Source organism: Myotis nattereri, assembly GCF_964212035.1.
Source record: "Myotis nattereri genome assembly, chromosome: 9".
NCBI classification, from domain to species: domain Eukaryota; kingdom Metazoa; phylum Chordata; class Mammalia; order Chiroptera; family Vespertilionidae; genus Myotis; species Myotis nattereri.
Window position 1 is genome coordinate 81459171 of NC_138084.1, and position 22352 is coordinate 81481522.

A 22352-nucleotide genomic window follows, 5' to 3' on the forward strand; every position below is an offset into this window, starting at 1 on the left:
CCGGTAGCTCAGCTGGTTAGAAGGTTGTCCAGATACTTGAGGTTTCAGGTTCAATCCCAGATCAGCACATACAAGAATCAACCAATGACTGCATAAGTGTGACAGCAAATCTCAATTTCTCTCTCTCTCTCTCTCTCTCTCTCTCTCTCTCTCTCTCTCCCCCCTCTCTCTCTCCCTCTCCCTCCCTCCCTCTCTCTCCTTCCCTCCTTCCCTCCCTCCCTCCCTCTCTCTCTTTCTCTCTCTCTTTATTTCTCTCTCTTCCTTCCTCTCCCTCAAATCAATAAATAAAGGTTAAAAAAAAAAAGAAAAAGAAAGAGAAAAGATCTTAATGAGGCCACCTGGGAAAAGAGACAAAAGGAGAAGAAAGGGGGGAGCTCCTAGCTCAGCCCTGCTGCCCACCTGGTGCCCTCTGGCTGCCAGTGTCCTGGGAGGAGCTCCTTGGGTTCCCCTGCTCCCACTCAGGTAGATTTTCCCACTCTGCTTCAGCTCCGGTGTCTGAGGGTCCTCAGCGGCCACAACCTGGTGCTGGGTGTCCGCGGTAGGGAAGCACAGAAATGCAGGCTGGGCCTTCTAGGGCTTTCTGTGGTTCTGGGGGCAAGGGCCAGGCCTGGTATGGGGCGGGAGCCCTGCTGTGGCTGGAGATGCACTGCCCCCCCCCCCCCCCCCGCGTCTCCTGCAGCATCAGGAGCTGGGAGTGACGATGGCAGTGCCACCCGCCACAGAGCCCGCCACAGAGCCTGCCCCTTCCCCTTTCCTGCCCTGCCTCCACCTCACCTGCTGTCTGCTGTGTCTCCAGGAGCTCGAGAGATCAAGACCATGGACATGCTCACCAGGAACCAGGTGGGCCCTGGATGCAAGACCCCAGCAATGGTGCAGGTGAGCTGGGTCGGCCCTGGGGCAAGAGGGCTGTTGGTGAAGATGAGTTCGGCTCCTCTGTCCACCCGTCGTCCCAGCCCAAGAATGAGAACAGCAGTTCCTCTCTCGCTTCCCACGCCCAGAGCCTGTCAACAGCCAAGTCTTTATCTGAACCGGGTTAATGGGTTTACCCAGAAAATACCCTTTGAAAGCCAGGAAGCGTTTTCAGTTGGACTCTGAGCTGTATTTCCCTCCTTAATCCCGCCTCTGCCCTCTCATGATTTAGTTTAACAGAGACAAGCGCTGGCCAAGTGGATTGCCACAGACAAGTCTGTGAACTTACCTTTTTTTTTCCTGTTAATCCTCACCCAAGGATATTTTTCCATTGTTCTTTTAGAGAGAGTGAAAGAGAGAGGGAGAGACAGAGAGAAACATCGATGTGAGAGAAACACATCAATTGGTTGCCTCCGGCATGCACCCTGACCAGGGCCAGGGCTGGGGAGGAGACTGCAACCAAGGTATGTGCCCTTGATGGGAATCGAACCCAGGACCCTTTGGTCCTCAGGCTGATGCTCTAGCCACTGAGGCAGGGCATGCCGGACAAGCCCCGATGGGCCTCCTCTCCAGTACCCCCTCCTCTCCAGGGCCTCCCCACTCCCCTTACTTTCTCGTGTTTCTGTCTTAATAGACAAAAGGGGCAGTTAGGCCAAGACTTGAGATAAATCTGGTGGGACGAGCTAGTGGCCTAGATTCAGATCTAATGACACTATGGTGGAATAGTGCTCTGTGCAAGATTGTGTGCTAACCCTCTCCCCACCTCAGAGTCCTCTGGAGAGAGTGAGGCCAGCGAGGGTGCTGGAGGGAGTGTGGCTGGGCGCTGAGGCCTGGCCGGCGTCTCACCTCCCGCCGCCCTGCCCGCAGAAAGGCCCCTTGGACCTGATTGAGACGGGCAAAGGGCTGAAGGTGCAGACGGACAAGCCCCACCTAGTGAGCCTGGGCAGCGGGCGGCTCAGCACAGCGATCACCCTGGTGCCGCTGGAGGAAGGTAAGTCAGGCCCCTCTGTCCGTACATCCCTGCCCTGGGGCCCAGGCATGTGCTGGAGCCCTTCTGCTATCTGCTGGCAGTGGTCATCTCCCCCAAATGGGAGGCGGTGCCACCCCCCAGTTTGTTTCCCTGGCTTCTGCCTCCCAGACGGCCTGCCCCTCTGGTTGATAACCTGGCTCCATGACAAGGGTTAGAGATCCCTTTAGACACAAGGAGGAGCGCGCTGAAACAGGAGAGCACAGTGCTCTTGGCAACCAGGATGGCCCAGAAGCGAGGGGCCCGCTCCCGGGCGGTGCCTGGCATGGGAGCAGGCACCAGTGCAGAAGGGAGAGATGGACGTAGGGGCAGAGCTCCCATGCAAGATAAGGCCCTGGCACAGCCCTGCGTCCTCTTCCCTCCTGGTTGCACTGGTTGCCTGGGTGATGCGACATTCCCCACATTCTGCGAATACCAGGCCTGGGGGCTCTGCCAGGGGAGGGTCTGCGGAGGCAGAAGCAGTGAGGGGAGAGGCCGCACTGGAGAGAGAGGGAGGGAGGGAGGGCAAGGGCTGCAGGTGGCAGAAGGAGGGAGAGAAGGAGAGAAGGAAACTTAGAAGAAAAGAGAGGGGAGGATGATGAAGGAGATGACCAGCTGGGTGGGGGGCGGGGTGCCTAAGGAGGGTGTGCAGGAAAGAAGTGCCCTTCTCTGCTCGGCGTGGGGTCTGGATCCTGCTGTGCCCTCTGGGTCGCATCTTTGGTCCAGACTTTTCTCTGCCTGAGAAGAGCTCCTACCACAGACTTTCCCCCAGGCAAAGGAGCCCAAAGGGACAGTGGGGCAGGGGTCCTTCCTGGAGTAGGAGGTGGAAGCCCATTTCCTTCACAGTCCTCCTTGCCCTGTCTGCCTCCTGGGGCTGGGCAAACCCTCTGACTCCGTTTGCCTCCTGTCTTTAGGGAGAACAGTGATTGGCTCTGCGGCCAAGGACATTGCCCTGCAGGGGCCGGGCCTGGCTCCCGAGCACTGCTACATAGAGAACCTGCGGGGCACCCTCACCCTCTACCCGTGCGGCAATGCCTGTGCTATTGACGGGCTCCCTGTCCGGCAGCCCACCCGGCTCACTCAGGGTAAGTGACACCTCCTAGCAGAGGGGGTCCTGGTTTAAAAGCTTGTGCGTGACAGGTGCAGGGGAAGCCTGCAGGGTGGTTGCCATGGTAACTGCCCTGTTGGAGGTGGGGTGTTCAACTGCATCTGATGTGCCCAAACAACAGCCCAGACCCCGACTCTGGCAGCCAGACTTGTCTTCATCCTGCTTTTCTTCTCTGGCCACCCTCACCCTTCCTCCCTCGGCCCTCGGGAGAGAAGCGAAGCCCGTTCCTGCGATCACAGGGCATGGGGAACCTGGTGGTGGTCGCCAGTGGTTGTTAGGTGAGAGCCTTCGGAGCAGCGTGGGGTCACAATGCACTGTCCCGGATGCCAGAGGGAGCTGTGCTCTGGGAAGCTGGAGAGGTGGGGAGAGGAGGACACCCCCGACAGGGATGGGGAAGGGCGAAATCTGGGGACATGCCCACTCCTATTAAAAAATGTCCCCTAGGCAGTCTGGCTTAGTGGATAGAGCATCAGCTGCGGACTAGAGGGTCCCAGGTTCGAATCCCGTCAAGGGCACGTACTTCAGTTGCAGGCTCTAGCCCCAGTGGGGGCCCGTGCAGGAGGCAGCCATTCAACGTGTCTCTCTCTCATTGACGTTTCTCTCGGTCTCTCCGTCTCCCTTCCACTCTCTCTAAAAATCAACGAAAAAGTATCCTCAGCCCTAACCGGTTTGGCTCAGTGGATAGAGCGTCAGCCTGTGGACTCAAGGGTCCCAGATTCCATTTCCGTCAAGGGCATGTACCTGGGTTGCGGGCACATCCCCAGTAGGGGTCTGCAGGAGGCAGCTGATCGATGTTTTTCTCTCTCATCGATGTTTCTAACTCTCTATCCCTCTCCTTTCCTCTCTGTAAAAAAATCAATAAAATATATTTTAAAAAAAGAAAAAGAAAAAGAAAATCCTCAGGTGAGGATTAACAACAATACCAAAAAAGAAAAAAAATGTTGACAGTAACTTTGGGGTCATGAATATGGTTAGCACCCTGCTTCCCAAAGCAATAGGCCATTCTTTGTGTGAGCTGGCTTTGGAAACTGGGCCCCAGTTACTATGGTGACCAGCAGACCAGGAAGGGGTTGGCCCAGGTGGCACTTGGACAGAACCAGTGTGTTTGCCCTGGGCATCAGTGGAAGGGAATGAGAAAAGCAGGTGTGGATGGGGTAGAGGTGGGGTTCGCAGGAGGCTGTGAGCTTTGGCTGACCTGGCTCTGAGCAGGACTGGTGTCCTGGAACCACTTTCTGGGGACTCTCCCCTCCGACCAGCTGGAAGCTCCTTTGCAGTGGAACCCCTCTGTGCCCCTCTCTCCTCTGTGCCCACTCCTCAGGGGCTCTAAATGCTCCTCCCCTCACAGCTGACCCAGGAGGCCCAACCTGGCCCTCCTCCCTTCTTCCTGCCCTTGGGAATGTGCTGGGGGGACAGTGACTTCGGGAGGCAGGCCCAGCAGCAGCAGAGGCAAGCCTGTGTCCTCCGGGGCTCCCGCTGTCTGACTGGATGAGAGGAGGAGCCCCATGGATTGGGACTTTGGCGGTGATGCCGTCTGACAGTCTTCTTCAGTCGCAAAGAGAGCATCTTCCCAAGACCTGGGTGCCTGGAAGTGAGACCGAGCAGCAAGGGGAGGCAGGAGCAGAGCTCGGGGGAGGCGAGAGAAAGCCCAGCCCTTGCTCCCCAGCTCCCAACCCCTCACACTCATGGGCAAGAACATCCCCCTGTGTGGTGAGCGGGTGGAGGAACGGAGGCCCCGTCTGGCCAGTGCCTCATTTAGTTTCCTGAGAGGAGGGAGGGCCTGGGCCCAGATGGAATTCTCAGGCATTTCCTGTGACCCCCATGACCCCCAACTCTTCTGTAGCCAAAAGCCTACCCTGCCAATTATATACCCTCCCACTCTCTTCTGACCCCAACCCCCTTCCCTTTTGCTCCCCCCATCCCTACAGCCTTCTTGTCCAGGCTTGCCTGTCCCAGGAGCTGGGCAGCCAGGGGAGGGGGAGGCAGAGGCACAAAGGAATGGGTGTTCTTCTCCCCAGCACCCCCTCCCCGGGCTCCAGGCGCTGAGGGTTTCCTTGTCTCATCTCTGGAGCAAGGCACCCAGCCCGCCCTGCCTGGCCCCACTCCGGACATTCTTGGGAGTGCGTTTCCCTGGAAACTGGGCGGCTCGGGGGTGGACATGTTCTCTGTGTGTCTGTGTAACTGGGGTGTGTTTATGTATCTCCGGATGTTTGTGGCTCTGGGCTTATGTAGCTCTGTGTTTGTGTCTTTCCTTGTGTTTATAGATGAGGGTGTTCAAGTGGGGAACAGGAGAGAACTTGGGACAGATGGCACCAAAGTGTCCATGTGTGTGTTCCTATGTGTACGTGAGGACCCACTGGCCACATGCCTATCTGGGTGTATGCGCAAGAGGATCATTTTCCCTGTTTGTTCCCCGATCTAGCCTTGGTGAGGGTACCCTCATCTTTGAAAAAGAGAAGGCTACCCTAGAAATAACAAGGAGCCCGCTCTGGCTGGGCCAGGCCTGAGGTGCATCATTCCGGGCACTGTGCCCAGCTATTTAGGGTGGCACACACCATGCCTGGCAGACATGGCAGGGACAGGCTCTCCCAGCAGGAGTATGCCTGGGCCACGGGTGGGGGTGGTGAGCAGGAAGCAGATGCCAGCCTTTAGCCAGAGCTTTGGACATGGGAGCCTGGAGTGAGGGAGCCAGGAAGATCCTGATTCCACTCCCATTCCCCGGGAAGTTGGGCACATCCTACACTGCCCTCTTCTCTACAGAGCAGGAGGTGGAGCTGGGAATAGGACCAGGAAACGAGGAGGGATCTCCATCTGGGGCCAGGCTGCCCTACCCTGGGACCCAGGGCCAGGCCACATGAAAGGTCTGTGAGGAGACCGAGGAGGGGAGCCCCTCGGAAGCCACACACTCAGGGCCAGGCTGTCTGGACAGCAGGGCCCCAGCCACTCCCAGCTTTGCTGCAGCCCAGCCGTGTCTCCCGTCTCCTTCCCGCCCTACGGCCCTCACTGCTGGGCAGGGGCCTGTGTGAGGCCAGCCTGGGCGGCGCCTGGGACATGGCTGGGGAGCCACACTCCTGGGTTACCTCTCCGCCTCCCTCTGGGATCCAGGACACTGAGCCTGTTCCTCTCCCACCCAGTGGCCAGTTATTCCTTCTGTGAAACGGATTGAAGTCTCCAACTGATAAAGATCTTGACTCATGAAGCTCAAAGGAAGAAGAGAAAAAGCAAAGGCTGGGAGCTCCCCACTTCTTGTGCCTGCCTCCTCCCTCTTTCTCCCGCAGCGGGCACCCTCCCCGTCGCCTGGGTCTGCCCCTCTAGCCATCACAGTTTCCAGACGGATGAGTCACTCTTCCTGAGGAGATGTTTAAAGGCTTCCCTTTCTGTGCATTTGACCCTACATGGTCCTTCCTTCTTCCTTCAGAAGGGGAATCAGACACATGTGCACATGTGAGCGTGTGAGCGCATGCATGTGTGTGTGTGCATGTAGTGTGTGTGTGTGAGTGCATGTGAGCGTGTGAGTATAGTGTGAGCGTGTATGAGTGTGTGAGCGTAGTGTGTGGGTGTGCGCATAGTGTGTGCATGTGAGTGCCTATGAGCGTAGTGTGTGGGTGTGCGCGTAGTGTGTGCATGTGAGTGCCTGTGAGCGTAGTGTGTGGGTGTGAGCGTAGTGTGTGCCTGTGAGCGTAGTGTGTGGGTGTGCGCATAGTGTGTGCATGTGAGTGCCTATGAGCGTAGTGTGTGGGTGTGAGCATAGTGTGTGCATGTGAGTGCCTGTGAGTGTAGTGTGTGGGTGTGAGCATAGTGTGTGCATGTGAGTGCCTGTGAGCGTAGTGTGTGCATGTGAGTGCCTGTGAGCGTAGTGTGTGGGTGTGAGCATAGTGTGTGCATGTGAGTGCCTGTGAGTGTAGTGTGTGGGTGTGAGCGTAGTGTGTGCATGTGAGTGCCTGTGAGTGTAGTGTGTGGGTGTGAGCGTAGTGTGTGCATGTGAGTGCCTGTGAGCGTAGTGTGTGGGTGTGAGCGTAGTGTGTGCATGTGAGTGCCTATGAGCGTAGTGTGTGGGTGTGAGCATAGTGTGTGCATGTGAGTGCCTGTGAGCGTAGTGTGTGGGTGTGAGCGTAGTGTGTGCATGTGAGTGCCTGTGAGTGTAGTGTGTGGGTGTGAGCGTAGTGTGTGCATGTGAGTGCCTGTGAGCGTAGTGTGTGCATGTGAGTGCCTGTGAGCGTAGTGTGTGGGTGTGAGCATAGTGTGTGCATGTGAGTGCCTGTGAGCGTAGTGTGTGGGTGTGAGCGTAGTGTGTGCATGTGAGTGCCTATGAGCGTAGTGTGTGGGTGTGAGCGTAGTGTGTGCATGTGAGTGCCTGTGAGTGTAGTGTGTGGGTGTGAGCGTAGTGTGTGCATGTGAGTGCCTATGAGCGTAGTGTGTGGGTGTGAGCGTAGTGTGTGCATGTGAGTGCCTATGAGCGTAGTGTGTGGGTGTGAGCATAGTGTGTGCATGTGAGTGCCTATGAGCGTAGTGTGTGGGTGTGAGCGTAGTGTGTGCATGTGAGTGCCTATGAGCGTAGTGTGTGGGTGTGAGCGTAGTGTGTGCATGTGAGTGCCTATGAGCGTAGTGTGTGGGTGTGAGCGTAGTGTGTGCATGTGAGTGCCTATGAGCGTAGTGTGTGCTGTGAGCGTGTGGGTGTGAGTGGTGTGGCAGTGGGCAGGGCTCAGCAGGTGGAAACACTGCTTGGTGATCCTCGGAGGAGGTGACCTTTGATTTCAGTGTCTCCAGGGGCTGAGCTTGCAGCTAAGAGGCGGTGCAGCGGAGTGTCTGCGTGGCGCCTGGGCCTGGGCGGGTGTGGGTGTGCGTCTGAGAGCAAGGGTGCGGGGCTGTGAGCCTGACCTGGCGCGTCTGAGAGACAGTGTGCACCTCGAGCTCCTGCTGTCCAGAGGCCGGGTCTCTGGGACTCGGCCGAACCTCGGCCTCCAGGGGCTCCCCGAGGCGCCGCCGGCGGGCGGTGGCTGCGGTTGGGAGGAGCCAGGGGCGGGCGGGCTGGGAAGGGGCAGCGCCTGGGTCTGGCCGGGCTGTGGGGTGAGCTGCTGCGCGGGTGGGAGCAGGGGCAGCAGAGGAAGGGGGCGCGGGGCTGGGGACCTGGGCGCAGTGGCCGCTGGGCCCGAGGCTGCACCCTGGGCGCTCCGTCCAGTTCCTCTCGCGTGCGTGGACCCGGTCCGCCCCGCCCGGCATACCCCCACCCCTGCGCCCCGCTCCCCCTGCGCCCGCCCCGCCCCGCCCCGCACCCCCCTCCACGCTCCGCCATCACTTCCTCTCCCCGCCCCTCCTTTGTCCCTCCCCCGCTCCCTTCCCCGCGCGGTGGCCGGCCCGCCCCTCCGGGCCCTGGTGGCGGCGCCCGCCTCGCAGCTGGCGGGTCGGGGCCGGAGCCGGGAGGTCGGCGCCCCCCGAAGGCCGGGCCGGGCTGGGAGGGCTCGAGCCCGGGGGGGCCAGCGGTCCGAAGGTCCTGGCTTAGCGGTGAGTCCTCGCCTGGCCGGCCGCAGCCCCCAGGCCTGGGGCGGGGAGACCTCGGGCGGGGAGGGCAGGGGCGGGGGACCCGCTGGGGAGGGGTCCTGGGGGCCCCGATGAAGTGTGAGCCCCGATGCTTCTGAGTGGGAGTCTGGGCGCGACTTCACCTTCCCCAGCGCGAGGGCAGGGACCGCCCCTGGAGCTGAGGGTTAGGATGAGGGGCCAGCGCTGTGGCCAAGAGGGGTCTCTGATGGGAAGGACGAGGGCCCTTCCTTCCATCCTCCCTGCGCCCCAGCCTCCCTTTGGCGGCCCTCCTGTTCCTGTGGCCAGCAGGGCAGTGGCTGCCGCCGGGAGTGAGTGTGAGCTGGTGTGAGAGTGTGTGTGATGTTTCCCTTCTGCATCGCTCAGAGATGGGACCCACCCTCTCCTTTGCTCGCTCTCTCTCTCTCTCTCTCTCTCTCTCCCCCCCCCTCCCTCTCCCCCGCTGCTCTCCCCCCTGCACAGCACTGGGCCCTGAGCCTTTGGGGATGGGGGCCCCGGCCACAGCTTTGCCTGGATGCGAGGGTTTTTGGGCTTCCTGGGTGGGCTGGCCTTGCAGGTGCCGCCAGGAAGGCAGCGAGGAGGTTTCTCCCCAGACACAGGCTGGCCTAGCCCGGGCGTAGGACTGAAGTTGAGGCAACTACCGGGGCCCCTGGGTGCAAATAGAAAGTTAATTTGGGCAGGAGCTGGGCTGCCCTCCTGCTCATCTATTAATACAGACCCAGCTCTGCTGCCTGGCATCGCCTATTTATAGTCCAGAGGCAGCCCAGCCACACCCCCTGCATGGAGGGGGGGGGGGCGGGGCAGAGGGGGGCGGGGCTGAGGGTCCCTAGGTGCCCACAGCCTCCGTGGGTGGGCCGGGCACTGGTGGGCAGTCAGTCTAGGAGTGAGTGGGCCTGTAGACCTTGAGCACTGGCTGGCGGGGTGGGGTGGGGCGGGGGGGCTTGGCAGGACTGTTTTTGAAACAGCTGCGGGGTGAGTAGGCAGGCGGATGGGTAGTTGGCTGTTACTTATTCCCGTTATGATTACTCTGGGGTCAGCTCCTCTGATTGGTGCCTTGGCAAGAAGGCTCCCCCTCCAAGCACCCATTAGCCTGGAGAATGGCTGGTGCCCACCTGCCTGGGAGGGCCTGTGGGTGTGCCAGAGAAGGGGGTGGCTTTGTCCACTATGGTTATCTGCTCTGGGCTTCTCAGTCTGCGAGGTCTTCCCATCCCCCAGGCAGTGCCCTGGGTTCCAGCAACATGCTTCTCAGTGGGGGGTCTGCTAAGGTGCTCCCGTGGCCTGAGATGCCCCATGACCTCGTGGCCTGCACTGTCTCAACGTCTAGGAATGTCGATTTCCCTGCCATTCTCGGCTCAGACTGGCATGAAGCTTGGGGTGCCAAGTGGCACCAGATTGGACAGATAGGCGGCTGGGGCCAGGGCCAGGGTGTGAACAAATTGGAAGGGTGGGTGATAGGAGCACCAGGTCCCTCTGGCACCTGCATGGCCAGGAGGCAGGGCTCTGCCACCAGGCTCAGGCACCGGCAGGCACACCTGCTGCTGGGCACACCCCCGGGCCCCTGGCTACGTTTTCTGGCTCCTGCGTGCCCTCCCCTCCACGCACTCCCTTCCTGAGCAGGACTGGGCTTGTGCTTACCGCCTGGGGATGTGCGTGGGGAGGCTGGGCCCCTGGGCTGGGCTGGGCTACGTTCCAGGGGAGACGCAGGAAAGGAGGGTGTCAGGTCAGAGGGTGCATTGTCAGAGGGAAAGGGTGAGGCCACGCCCCCTGGTTGAATCTCAGGCAAATTCTGGCCCCTGAGGGGGCATCACAGTTCCTCCCGTCTCCTACCTCAGAGTTTTCTGTGATCCTGGAAGTGGCTGCCTCTCGAGCTTACCCTTCCACCCAAGGGGCCTGGTCACTGTTGGCCACGTCGGGTCGGGGGACACAGGTGCCCATGTTCCCTGAGGAAGTCTCTCCGTTGACAGGGCACTTCCACGTGCACGCACTGCCTCTTCTGCAAGGTCGGCGTGTCCTCATGTCTCTAAAGAGAAAACCAGACTCAGGGCGGGAAGTGACTTCGCCTGTCAGAGGAAGAGTTAGGACTAGTCCTTGGGCCTGGGGACTCACAAACCAGTGCTCCTTCCACTCTGCCGTGTGCTCTGGGCCCAGCCGGTGCCTTTCTCAGGCACAGCTGCCTCCGACGTGGATGGGGGCACTGAGGGCAGGCGGGTGGCTCCCTGGAGCCTGGGTGCGCCTGCTAGTGGGTGAGGGTGTCTCCCCGCTGCCAGCCGTCCAAGCATTTCCTTTCTCCGAAGGCTGCATGTTGTGCCTGGGCCAGTCTACCTTCCTCCGGTTCAACCACCCCGCTGAAGCCAAGTGGATGAAAAGCATGATCCCGGCAGGGGGCCGGGCCCCGGGCCCCCCCTACAGCCCCGGCCCAGGTAGGGTAGGAGGTTGGGTGGGTGGTCCCCCCTTGGATGGCCCTCCTCCTGGCCCCCCAGCCCCTGGCAGAGTCAGGGCAGGACAACACCCATGGTCGGGCTTGCTGCCACCTGCCATGGCCACTGGGAGAGATCCAAGAAGTGCCGCTTGGCTCGAACCAGGGAATCAGATGCCTGGGCTGCCAGTCGCTCCCTGGTTAGCTCCTTCCGGCCTCACCTAGCCTCGCCGCCCAGTCCCTCTGCTGTTGGGGGCAGTGGCTCCAGTCACTGGTGGGCTGAGCAGGGCTGGGGCAGGGCGCAGGTGGGCTCTCGCTGGCATGGCTGCCTGGGCTCATCAGAGGGCTGAGCTGGTCAGCCTGGCTGCTAGGAACCAGCCCGCAGTGTCAGCCCCTCCCTTGCCTCTGATTGGACCAAGGGGTGCAGCATATATCCCCCGTTCAGTCTCCCCCGCCCCGCCCCCCCCCCCCAGTTCAGCCCGGGAGGCATAGTGGGTGTTTTTTCCTGGGTCCTGGCTGCCGTGTCTGCAGCCCCTTAGGTCCTTACTGGACTGGGATCCAGCTCCATAGCGTGCCCCACCCTGCTGCAGAGGGTTCCCCTGCCCTTCCTGCTAAGAGATTTAGGAGGTTGGGGAAACCAAGGCAGGGAGGAACCTAGACTTGGGGTGAGTAGGCAGCGACCAGCCTAGAGTGCCTGGTGTCATTGCTGACTCTGTCCTAAGTGAGAACGTGTTAGCCAGAAGCGTCCTACCCGTCCTCCTCCTTACAGCGGGGAACCGGGCAGGGACGGGGAAGGCTGCACAGCAGGGCAGCGGCACAGCCGCCTAGAACCCAGACCTCCCAGCTTCTCCGAGTCTTCGCAGCTCAGCTCAGCTCAGCTCAGAGGTGGCGGGGATGCCTTGCTCTGGCGCTTAGGGACCTCCCCAGAGCCCGAGGCCAGGCCTGAGGCATCCTTGCGTTTCCCTCTCACAGAGTCAGAAAGCCTAGTGAACGGGAACCACCCCCCGCAGCCTGCAGCCCAGGGCCCCGCGGCCTACGCCAGCCACAGCTCCCTGGTGAGCTCGATCGAGAAGGACCTGCAGGAGATCATGGACTCCCTGGTGCTCGAGGACCCCGGCGCTGGCGGCAAGAAGCCTGCTGCCACGTCCACACTGTCACCGATGGCTAACGGGGGTCGCTACCTGCTGTCGCCCCCGACCAGCCCCGGCGCCATGTCCGTGGGCTCCAGCTACGAGAACACCTCCCCGGCTTTCTCTCCACTCTCCTCACCAGCCAGCAGCGGGAGCTGTGCCAGCCATTCGCCCAGTGGGCAGGAGCCAGCCCCTCCTGTGCCCCCGCTTGTGCCTGTGCGCTCCTCCAGTTACCATCTGGCCTTGCAGCCCCCACAGTCCCGGCCCAGTGGGACCCGCCCCTCTGAGAGCCCCCGGCTGGGCAGGAAGGCGGGGCATGAGCGGCCCCCCAGCCCCGGCCTCCGGGGTCTGCTGCCAGCCAGCCCCACCGCTCCTGTCCTGGCGGAGGCCCACAGAGCCACCGAGAGCCCCTGGCTGGGTGGGCAGCTGCCCGTGGTGGCCATCAGCCTGAGTGAATACCCAACTTCTGGTGCCCACAGCCAACCCACCAGCGTTCCTGGCAGTCCCAAGTTCCAGCCTCCGGTCCCTGCACCCCGAAACAAGATGGGTGTGCTCCAGGATCGCCCCCCCAGCCCTCTCCGAGAGCTGCCGGGCCCCGAGCGCGGGTTGGCAAGCAGCCCCTCACGCCAGTCGCTGGGCCGAACGTTCTCGGACGGGCCGACCCCCCGCACCCTGCAGCCCTCTGAGAGTCCCCGCCTGGGCCGCCGGGGCCTGGACAGCCTGCGGGAGCTCCCTCCCTTGAGCCCGGCTCTGTCCCGACGGGCTCTGTCCCCCCTGCCCTCCCGGTCCACCCCAGACCCCAAGCTGACCAGGGACGTGGCAGAGAGCCCCCGGCCCCGGCGCTGGGCAGCCCACGGCACTTCGCCAGAGGACTTCTCACTGACACTGGGGGCGCGGGGCCGTAGGACACGGAGCCCCTCGCCCACCTCCCACCTCGGGGAGTCCCTGGCACCCCGCAAGGGCAGCTTCAGTGGCCGGCTGAGCCCCGCCTACAGCTTGGGCTCCTTGCCGGGGGCTGTGACCCGACAGAGCCCCCGTGCCCGGAGGAAGCTCTCCAGCGGGGACTTGCAGGTGCTGGTCACCCGGGAGCGGAAAAACAGCATCACCGAGATCAGCGACAATGAGGACGACCTGCTGGAGTACCACCGGCGGCAGCGCCAGGAGCGGCTCCGGGAGCAGGAGATGGAGAGGCTGGTGAGCAGGGCGGGTGCCAGTGAGGCTGCTGACCTCCACTGCGGGGTCCCCCAGCACGTGGGCAGGCCAGCGGGCGGGGCGGCTGCAGGCCCGCTGCTCATGCTTCCTCCAGGATGCTCCGTGGGGACTGGCCTCCAGGCGCTGGTGCCTGAAGAACTTTCTCTGACGCCTGTAAGGCTGTATTTTAAACTCAGGCTAATTTTGCACTTACTCCATCACACAGCTTTTGTGTTAATGCATAAACGTCCTCCTCGTTTAGCTGAACAATGGAAACTCTAGGACAGCGGTTCTCAACCTGTGGGTCGCGACCCCTTTGGCGGTCGAGTGACCCTTTCACAGGGGTCGCCTAAGACCATCCTGCATATCAGATATTTACATGACGATTCATAACAGTAGCAAAATTACAGTTATGAAGTAGCAACGAAAGTAATTTTATGGTTGGGTCACAATATGAGGAAGTGTATTTAAAAGGCCAGAAGGTTGAGAACCACTGCTCTAGGAAAACACACCACATTTATGGTTGAGGCCTCGGGCCTCCCAGTTTGAGAAGCAGGCCTAACTGAGAAGGCAAGGCCAGGGGCAGATGGCTTTTTCTGGTCGCACACTTCGTAGAGCTGGGATTGGAGCCCGAGGCTCCTGTCTTTCCAAGTCTTGTTCTTCTTTTTTAAATATATTTTTATTGATTTCAGAGAGGCAGAGAGAGGGATAGAAACATTAATGATGAAAGAGTTCTGGACCGGCTGCCTCCTGCACGTCCCCATACTGGGGATCGAGCCTGCAAGCTGGGCATGTACCCTGACCGGGAATCGAACCCTGACCTCCTGGTTCATAGGTCGACGCAACCACTGAGCCACACCGGCCGGGCACACGTCTTGTTCCTTAGAAAGGCATCTGGTCCTTCTTTCTTGCTGCCCTTTGACATCTAAATGTGTGGAGCTGCTCACCCTGGCCACGCAGGATCCCCTGGGACGTGGGGGGCAGGGAGGAGGAGGAGAACGGGGTACAGCCTGTGTGATTGTGCTGTGTGTGTTGGGGTTCGGGTGTGGCTGTGGGCAGCTGTCCTAGAGAGAGCATCTAAGCCACTGGGTGCTGGGATCCCCCAGATGGCACCGGGCTCGAGGGGCTCTGGCTGGCGTGTGCACTCACACACATGCACAGGAGAGGGACCCCCCAGATGGCACCGCGCTCGAGGGGCTCTGGCTGGCGTGTGCACTCACACACATGCACGGGACAGTGGATCTTGCCCTTTCTTGTGAGCACTAGAATAGGGTTCCTGCGGGAAGGGGGGCAAGGGCCCTGCATTTGGTTTGCAGAGGAAAATCAGAATTGAGGAGGTTTGTCCTGGCCAGTGTGGCTCAGTGGATAGAGCGTTGGCCTGGGTTCGACTCTGGTCAAGGGCAGGTACCTTGCTTGCAGGCTCCTCCCTGGCCCGGGCCCTGATGGGGGCTTGTGCAGGAGGCAACCCATCAATGTGTTTCTCCCACATCGATGTTTCTCTCAGTCTCTCCCTCTCCCTTCCACGCTCCCCAAAAGTCAGTGGAAACATAGCTTCGGGTGAGGATTAACAAAAAGAAATTGAGGAGGCTTGTCCGCAGCGCCTTTCAGAAGAGGTTGGGACAGCTTTGGATGGAGTGAGGGTGCTGGGTGGGGAGAGGGGAGGCGGGATCCCCAGGCGGCGGCGGAACGCCGGACCCGTGCACACAAAGCTGTGTTTAGCAGGTACGCACCGAGCCAGACAGACCTGGGACCCCGAGCTCCTCCCTCAGGCAGCTGGAGGCCCCTTCCCGGCAGATGGGCTGCTTGAGCCCTGGCCCAGGGAGTGTCCCCCTGGGGCCGCCCTGGGGGCAGTGAGACTGGAGGCACCGAGGGGTGGCCCAGCCTCCCCCAGGAGCTCACCTCCCCGCCAGCCCTGACCTGCCACTTTAAATCTGGGAGGCCGCCCGCCCGCCCCTCCCACCTCCCCGGGCTGCTTGTCGGGTGCTGGGGCAGGGGCGGGTGCTGGGGCAGGGGCGGGTGCTGGGGCAGGGGCGGGTGCTGGGGCAGGGGCGGTGCTGGGGCAGGGGAGAGGCGCCCAGCCTCCTGGGTGCTGGGGCTCTGCCTGGTGGTCGCTGTTTTCCTTTGCCATGGAGCTGGGCGAGCGGCGGCCGGGCAGCTGGGTGAGTGTCTGGTGGTCGTGGCCAAACTGGACACGGGAGAGGCACCTTAGGCGGGGGCGGGGGGGGGGGGGCGGCGGCAGAGCATGGGGGAGGCTGGAGGTTCTGAGTGGGAAAGGGGGTTCCAGACCTGAAGCGTGATTAGACCTTCCTTCAGATCCTAGGCCCTGAGAGGTATCTTGGGGGACAGTGAGGGGGGCAGGCTCAGTGTGGGCGCAGGGAGGCCCAGGTCCCAGGTCCCGGGTCTGTCTGGCCGGGGTCTGAGCACAGTTCCGGGTGAGTGTCAGGCCCCTGGGCCTGGGGTCTGCCTCCCGTGGTGTCCGCCGCCCGCATGCTGGCCTGCGTGTCTGCGTGCGTGTGGGCCAGTGTGCGTGTGCGTGTCGGGGCAGGCCCAGGGCACTGCCGTGTCCTCCGTCAGGGCTGGGGTGTGGGGTGTCTGTGCCCCTCAGGTCTGTCCTCCCCTTTGAGGGCTGGGGTGTGGGGGTCTCTGTGCCCCTCAGGTCTGTCCTCCCCTTTGAGGGCTGGGGTGTGGGGTGTCTGTGCCCCTCGGGTCTGTCCTCCCCTTTGAGGGCTGGGGTGTGGGGTGTCTGTGCCCCTCGGGTCTGTCCTCCCCTTTGAGGGCTGGGGTGTGGGGTGTCTGTGCCCCTCGGGTCTGTCCTCCCCTTTGAGGGCTGGGGTGTGGGGTGTCTGTGCCCCTCGGGTCTGTCCTCCCCTTTGAGGGCTGGGGTGTGGGGGTCTCTGTGCCCCTCAGGTCTGTCCTCCCCTTTGAGGGCTGGGGTGTGGGGTCTCTGTGCCCCTCAGGTCTGTCCTTCCCTTTGAGGGCTGGGGTGTGGGGTGTCTGTGCCCCTCAGGTCTGTCCTCCCCTTTGAGGGCTGGGGTGTGGGGTGTCTGTGCCCCTCAGGTCTGTCCTCCCCTTTGAGGGCTGGGGTGTGGGGTGTCTGTGCCCCTCAGGTCTGTCCTTCCCTCTGAGGGCTGGGGTGTGGGGTGTCTGTGCCCCTCAGGTCTGTCCTCCCCTTTGAGGGCTGGGGTGTGGGGTGTCTGTGCCCCTCAGGTCTGTCCTCCCCTTTGAGGGCTGGGGTGTGGGGTGTCTGTGCCCCTCAGGTCTGTCCTTCCCTCTGAGGGCTGGGGTGTGGGGTGTCTGTGCCCCTCAGGTCTGTCCTCCCCTTTGAGGGCTGGGGTGTGGGGTGTCTGTGCCCCTCAGGTCTGTCCTTCCCTCTGAGGGCTGGGGTGTGGGGTGTCTGTGCCCCTCAGGTCTGTCCTTCCCTCTGAGGGCTGGGGTGTGGGGTGTCTGTGCCCCTCGGGTCTGTCCTCCCCTTTGAGGGCTGGGGTGTGGGGGTCTCTGTGCCCCTTGGGTCGTGGATCTGCATGTATCCGCGCCAGCGTGAGCACCTTGGTGTTTATCTGTGTCTTGCTGTGGCCTTGTCTGCTCCCCAGTGTGTGTTCCCTTTGTGTCTGGGTGCACCCCACTGGGCAGTGAGAAAGGAAAGGGAGGGAAGATGGGGGGGCTGGCCATGTAGCTGGGACGCAGCAGCCAGCCTGCTCCTGCTCGCTTCTGGGGTCCCCTCGTTCCCTCTGCCTCCTCAGAGCTTGGCGGGGAATGGGGGGGCGCTTTCCTGATTTGTCTGAGCCTCAAGCCCTAGAACCCAAGTTCTCTCTCCTGGGAGACCCTGCCTGCCCCAGCCCCACAGGACACGCCTCCGCCCCTCACACCCGCTCTGTCCATCTTCCCAGGAGCGGCAGCGCCTGGAGACCATCCTGAACCTGTGTGCGGAGTACAGCCGGGCCGATGGGGGGCCTGAGGCCGGGGAGCTGCCCAGCATCGGGGAGGCCGCTGCTGCCTTGGCACTGGCCGGCCGGAGGCCCTCGCGAGGCTTTCCAGGGGCCATTGGGGCCTCCGGGCGGAGCAGCGAGGAGCCTGGAGGTGCCCCTGCGCGGCTGTGGGAGACCATAGACCGCACGGAGGAGGAGAACCTCAAGGAGGAGTGCAGCAGCACCGAGAGCACCCAGCAGGAGGTGGGGTGGGGGGCCGGGAGCACCAGCAGGAGGTGGGGTGCGGGGGGGCGGGGAGCACCAGCAGGAGGTAGGGTCGGGGGGTCAGGAGCACCGGCAGGACGTGGGGTCGGGGGGCCAGGAGCACCAGCAGGAGGTGGGGTGCGGGGGGGCCGGGAGCACCAGCAGGAGGTAGGGTCGGGGGGCCGGGAGCACCAGCAGGAGGTGGGGTGCGGGGGGGTGGGGAGCACCAGCAGGAGGTGGGGTGGGGGGGCCGGGAGCACCAGCAGGAGGTGGGGTGCGGGGGGGCGGGGAGCACCAGCAGGAGGTGGGGCGCGGGGGGGCTGGGAGCACCAGCAGGAGGTGGGGTGCGGGGGGGCGGGGAGCACCAGCAGGAGGTGGGGTGGGGGGGCCGGGAGCACCAGCAGGAAGTGGGGTGGGGGCTGGGAGCACCAGCAGGAGGTGGGGCGCGGGGGGGGGGGCTGGGAGCACCAGCGGGAGGTGGGGTGCAGGGGGCTGGGAGCACCAGCAGGAGGTGGGGCACGGGGGGGCTGGGAGCACCAGCAGGAGGTGGGGTGCAGGGGGCCGGGAGCACCAGCAGGAGGTGGGGTGCAGGGGGCCGGGAGCACCAGCAGGAGGTGGGGTGCAGGGGGCCGGGAGCACCAGCAGGAGGTGGGGTGCAGGGTGGGCCAGCGGCAGAGCAGGCAGGCATTTGTGGTGGGTACCAAGGCCCAGGGAGGAGGAAGTAATTGAAGGATTCGGTTTGGGAAGGGATGGGGCTGGGAAGTGTAGAAAGGAGGCAAGGACCAGCGGGCGGTGCCGATGCGTTTGCCAGGCTATAAATATGCTCTGGGACCTGCCTTCCCTGGGCCCCACCCGGCCTGGCACTCGGTGGTAAAGCTTATTCCGAGTAAGTGCATCGGCATTGTCCCCTTGCAGGGAGGGAAGCTGCTTTCCCCGTCCCCCTGCCCCAGGGGACCCTCATCCTGGCTGACGCTTCCCTCCCCTCCAGCAGGAGGACGCGCCCAGCGCCAGGCTGCAGGGCGAGGTGCTGGCCCTGGAGGAGGAGCGGGCGCAGGTGCTCGGGCGCGTGGAGCAGCTCAAGGTCCACGTGAAGGAGCTGGAGCAGCAGCTGCAGGAGTCGGCCCGCGAGGTGAGCCTCCTGCAGGGCTGGCGGGATGCTGCAGAGGCCCTAGGAGCGGTTCGGGCGGGTCTGAGCGCCTGGACCGGCCCTGATGTGGACCCGGTCGCCCCCAGGCCGAGATGGAGCGGGCGCTGCTGCAGGGCGAGAGGGAGGCCGAGCGGGCGCTGCTGCAGCAGGAGCAGAGGGCGGCGGACCAGCTGCAGGAGAAGCTGCTGGCCTTGGAGACGGGCGTCCAGAAGGAGAGGGACAAGGTAACCACACCTGGCCGGGCTCGGGGCCGGGCCGGGCCTGGGAGAGGAGAAACGCCTGGTGGGGGAAGGGGGGCCCTGGCCCCTTACTTCATCCTCTAACCTGCCCACCAGGTGGCCTCTGTGTCGCTTTGGGGAGGGGCCTTGTCCTCCGTGGAAGGTAGCAGCTCGGAGGACCCCGCGGGCTGGGCTGGTTACCTCGGTCTGGGGTCTCCTCTGGCTGGGTCTCTGTGCTGTCCCGGGCGCCTGCCATTCTGGGCCCTGCTAGGAAGTACCCAACCCCCTTCTGGGACAGTGAGCACAGCCGAGGGCCTGGTGCTGGGAGCGATGCAGGCTGGGGTCCCCCACGCGTGCCTGGTGCGCAGGCGGTGGTCTCCGGGAGAGAGCCCTCAGGTCTCTGCTCCCCTGAGCCTCCAGGATCTACAGCTGCGGCCCTGCCCCTCTCAGGTTTAGTGCCAGCCTGCAGGGACCATCCCGTCCCCGAGGGGCCGTGCCAGCCACACCCAGGATGGCCTACAATGTGCCAAAAGCTCTCAAGTGGAGAGGGGCCATTTATTTTTGGACTGACAGTATTTTTCTAAGAATTCATCTCCTCCTGCATTTTTTTTGAGAGTGTCTTTCTCCTTCCCCTCAATTTGGAAGCTCTTACAAATTCTTTGACAACCACCTCCCCTTTTTGAATTTTGGCTCTAGGCCCCAAAACCACACTCCCAAATTCTGTGCCAAATTAACTCTATGCTTACCAAACAGGCCTGCACTAACGTGTCCCGTCCCCCCCCCCCCCCCCCCCCACTGTCCCAGTCACTGTCCTGGGCTCTGTGCATGCCCCTAACTCCAGTGCCACCCGGGCGGGGAAGAGTTATGAGCCATGCCACTTCTGCACTAACTCCACGGGCTTTGGGCCTCTCCCCTCTAACGCTGCCTTCTTCCTTTCTGGGTGTGGACCCAGGGTTTTGATCAGAAAAGAATGGGCAAGGGGCACAGCTCAACCTGACTCCATGGGCACCGGCAGGAGGGTGCAAGGTTGGGGGAAATGCTTGATGAGGGCCTCTCAGCCTGCAGAGCCCTCCCCTTTGGAGGCTGGTGCTGCCCCTGCAGACGGGTGAGGGAGGCCTGCTGCCCCAGCACCTGCCCGCCTCCCTCCAAGCAGGGGGTCAGGAGGCCAGTGGTGTGGCCTTGCTGTGGCTCTCCCTTGGGGGCTCCCCAAATGCAGACCTTCGGGCAGAGGGTGGGAATGGGGGCCTCTCCCTTCCTGCCCCGAGTCGTCCAGAACACAGGGCGCTGTAAAGGTCGAGTCCGAGGATGGGGAGGTGCTTGGACCCCGACTGAACTGACCAGGTCCTCCTCCCCAGGAGGGAGGTGGGTTATAGGGGGCCGGGCCGGGCTCAGCATGGGGTCTCATTCCCGGGGAAGCTCACGGTCCAGAAGGAGCCTGCCCAGGTGTGGCCGGAGGCCTGGCCTTGGCCTCTCAGAGCCCCGTTATGTGAGGCCCCACTCTCGCTTTGGGATCAGTAGTCAGTTTCTCCCCTGCCTGCCTGTCCTTCGGAGGTGACTCACCAGCGCCTCCCGTCCTGCCCTGCCCTCAGGGGTGTCATCTCGCCCCAGACAGAGCCACCCACCTCCTCTCTGTATCCACGGCTGGGGCACCGGTTACCATGGCAACTCCTGAACTAATTGCAGCCCTCAGCCTGCTGCAGTTCAGCCTGTGGTGCCAGCACTCACCCCACCCAGGGCAGGAGGGAGGAGGCCACGGGGTTGGGCTGGGTCCCCTTTGCCGCTCACCGCTGCCATAGCTTCACGTCCCCTGGATTTCCCTCACCACCTCCACCCACCACCCCCCCCCCCCCCCGGGGTAAATTTTGGTCTCAGGCAGGAGAGTGCAGGAGCTAGAACAGTAGTTCTCAACCTGTGGGTCGCAACCCCTTTGGGGGTCGAACGACCCTGTCACAGGGGTCGCCTAAGACCATCGGAAAACACATATAATTACTTATTGTTTTGTGATTAATCACTATGCTTTCATTATGTTCAATTTGTAACAATGAAATTGGGGGTCACCACAACATGAGGAACTGGATTAAAGGGTCACGGCATTAGGAAGGTTGAGAACCACTGAGCTAGAAGCTCCCATTTGGGCTGTGGAGCCACCTTTGGCCTTGACTGGTTTGGAGAGAAAGCAGAAGGCTTTTTCTATCTTTTTTTTTCTTAATATACTTTTATTGATTTCAGAGAGGAAGGGAGAGGGAGAGAGAGAGAAACATCAATGAGGAGAGAGAATCATGGATCGGCAGCCTCCTGCACACCCCACACTGGGGAGGAGCCCACAGCCCAGGAATGTGCCCTGACTGGGAATTGAACCCGGGACCCTTCAGTCCGCAGGCTGACGCTCTATCCACTGAGCCACACCAGCTAGGGCATAGGGCTTTTCCTTAGGCCCTACCCCACGTGTCAAGTTGAAGGGACTTGGAGAGACCAAAATTTCTGCCTGGGCCCACCCCTCCGCCTCCGCTCCTGCTCCGCCCACTCTCCCCCTTTCCTCCTGTTCCCCTCTGCTCTCTCTCCCCCCTGCCCTGGTTATTCTCTGCTGTTACTTGTCTTGTTTTCTCTCCTCCCGCCCACCCCCCGCCCTGCTGCTGCGCGGAGTTGAGGAGTGTGTGTTCTCTCTCCCTGCCCGCCCGCGACCAGGAGAGGGCGGAGCTGGCCGCGGGACGCCGGCACCTGGAGGCCCGCCAGGCGCTGTGCGCGCAGCTCCAGAGGCAGCGCGATAGCTGCCCCGAGTCAGTGCGGGAGCAGTTGCAGGAGCAGCTGAGAAGGGTCAGTGTCATCAGCCCCCTCCCTGGCCCCGAGGGCCCCTGCCCGGAAGAGAGGAGAGCGTGGGACAGGACCACCTGGGCCCTGCGGTACCTGCCAGGACGCCAGGGTCGGTGCTTTGGTTTGGAGGGGACCGGAGGATGGGGGGCTCTCTCCTTCCGCGGTTCCAGGTGGTGATGCCTGTGAAGGGGCCTAGCCAAGCCAAGGAAGGGTGGGGGGGATGGGGCAGAGCCTTTTCCCAGTTTCCCCGGGTCCAGCCCCCCGAACTCGAGTGGGGTTTCAGGCACCACCCAACCCCCGTGTCACTGTCGTTCCAGGAGGCCGAGGCGCTGGAGGCGGAGACGAAGCTCTTCGAGGACCTGGAGTTCCAGCAGCTGGAGCAGCAGAGCCGCGCGGAGGAGGAGCGGGAGCGGGCGGGCCAGGGGCTGCTCCGGAGCCGGGCCGAGCTGCTGCGCAGCGTCGCGCGGCGGAAGGTGGGCCCCCGCTCCGCCTCCCGCGGGGGTGGTGCACAGCGCTGGTGGGGCTAGCGCCTGTGGCCTGGGTTTGACTCGCAGCTGGTGGCCTTGTGAATGTTCACTTCATCTTCTGAGCCTCAGGGTCCTCATCATCAAAGGAGAAGAATAGGCTGTTGGGAGAATTAAACCCAGGTGCTGTGAAGACAGCAGGATATGATCATAGTAAGCTCCCAGCCAACTATCGCTAGTGTAGGTTTTTT

General features: G+C 62.5%; 1 protein-coding gene across 3 annotated transcripts in view; it reads left to right on the forward strand.

Annotated features, from left to right (window-relative positions):
- The first annotated feature begins 740 nt into the window (after window positions 1-740).
- PHLDB1 (pleckstrin homology like domain family B member 1) overlaps window positions 741-22352 on the forward strand; it is a 43707-nt gene continuing 22095 nt past the window's right edge. For all 3 annotated transcript variants that reach the window (XM_081100479.1, XM_081100480.1, XM_081100478.1), the window contains exons 1-10: window positions 741-876; window positions 1777-1900; window positions 2830-3000; window positions 10850-10975; window positions 11944-13295; window positions 17180-17461; window positions 18450-18590; window positions 18695-18832; window positions 21512-21640; window positions 21955-22110. In XM_081100479.1, the coding sequence (XP_080956605.1) occupies window positions 817-876; window positions 1777-1900; window positions 2830-3000; window positions 10850-10975; window positions 11944-13295; window positions 17180-17461; window positions 18450-18590; window positions 18695-18832; window positions 21512-21640; window positions 21955-22110 (2679 nt within the window). In that variant the 5' untranslated portion in view covers window positions 741-816. The remainder of the gene's footprint in view (window positions 877-1776; window positions 1901-2829; window positions 3001-10849; window positions 10976-11943; window positions 13296-17179; window positions 17462-18449; window positions 18591-18694; window positions 18833-21511; window positions 21641-21954; window positions 22111-22352) is intronic.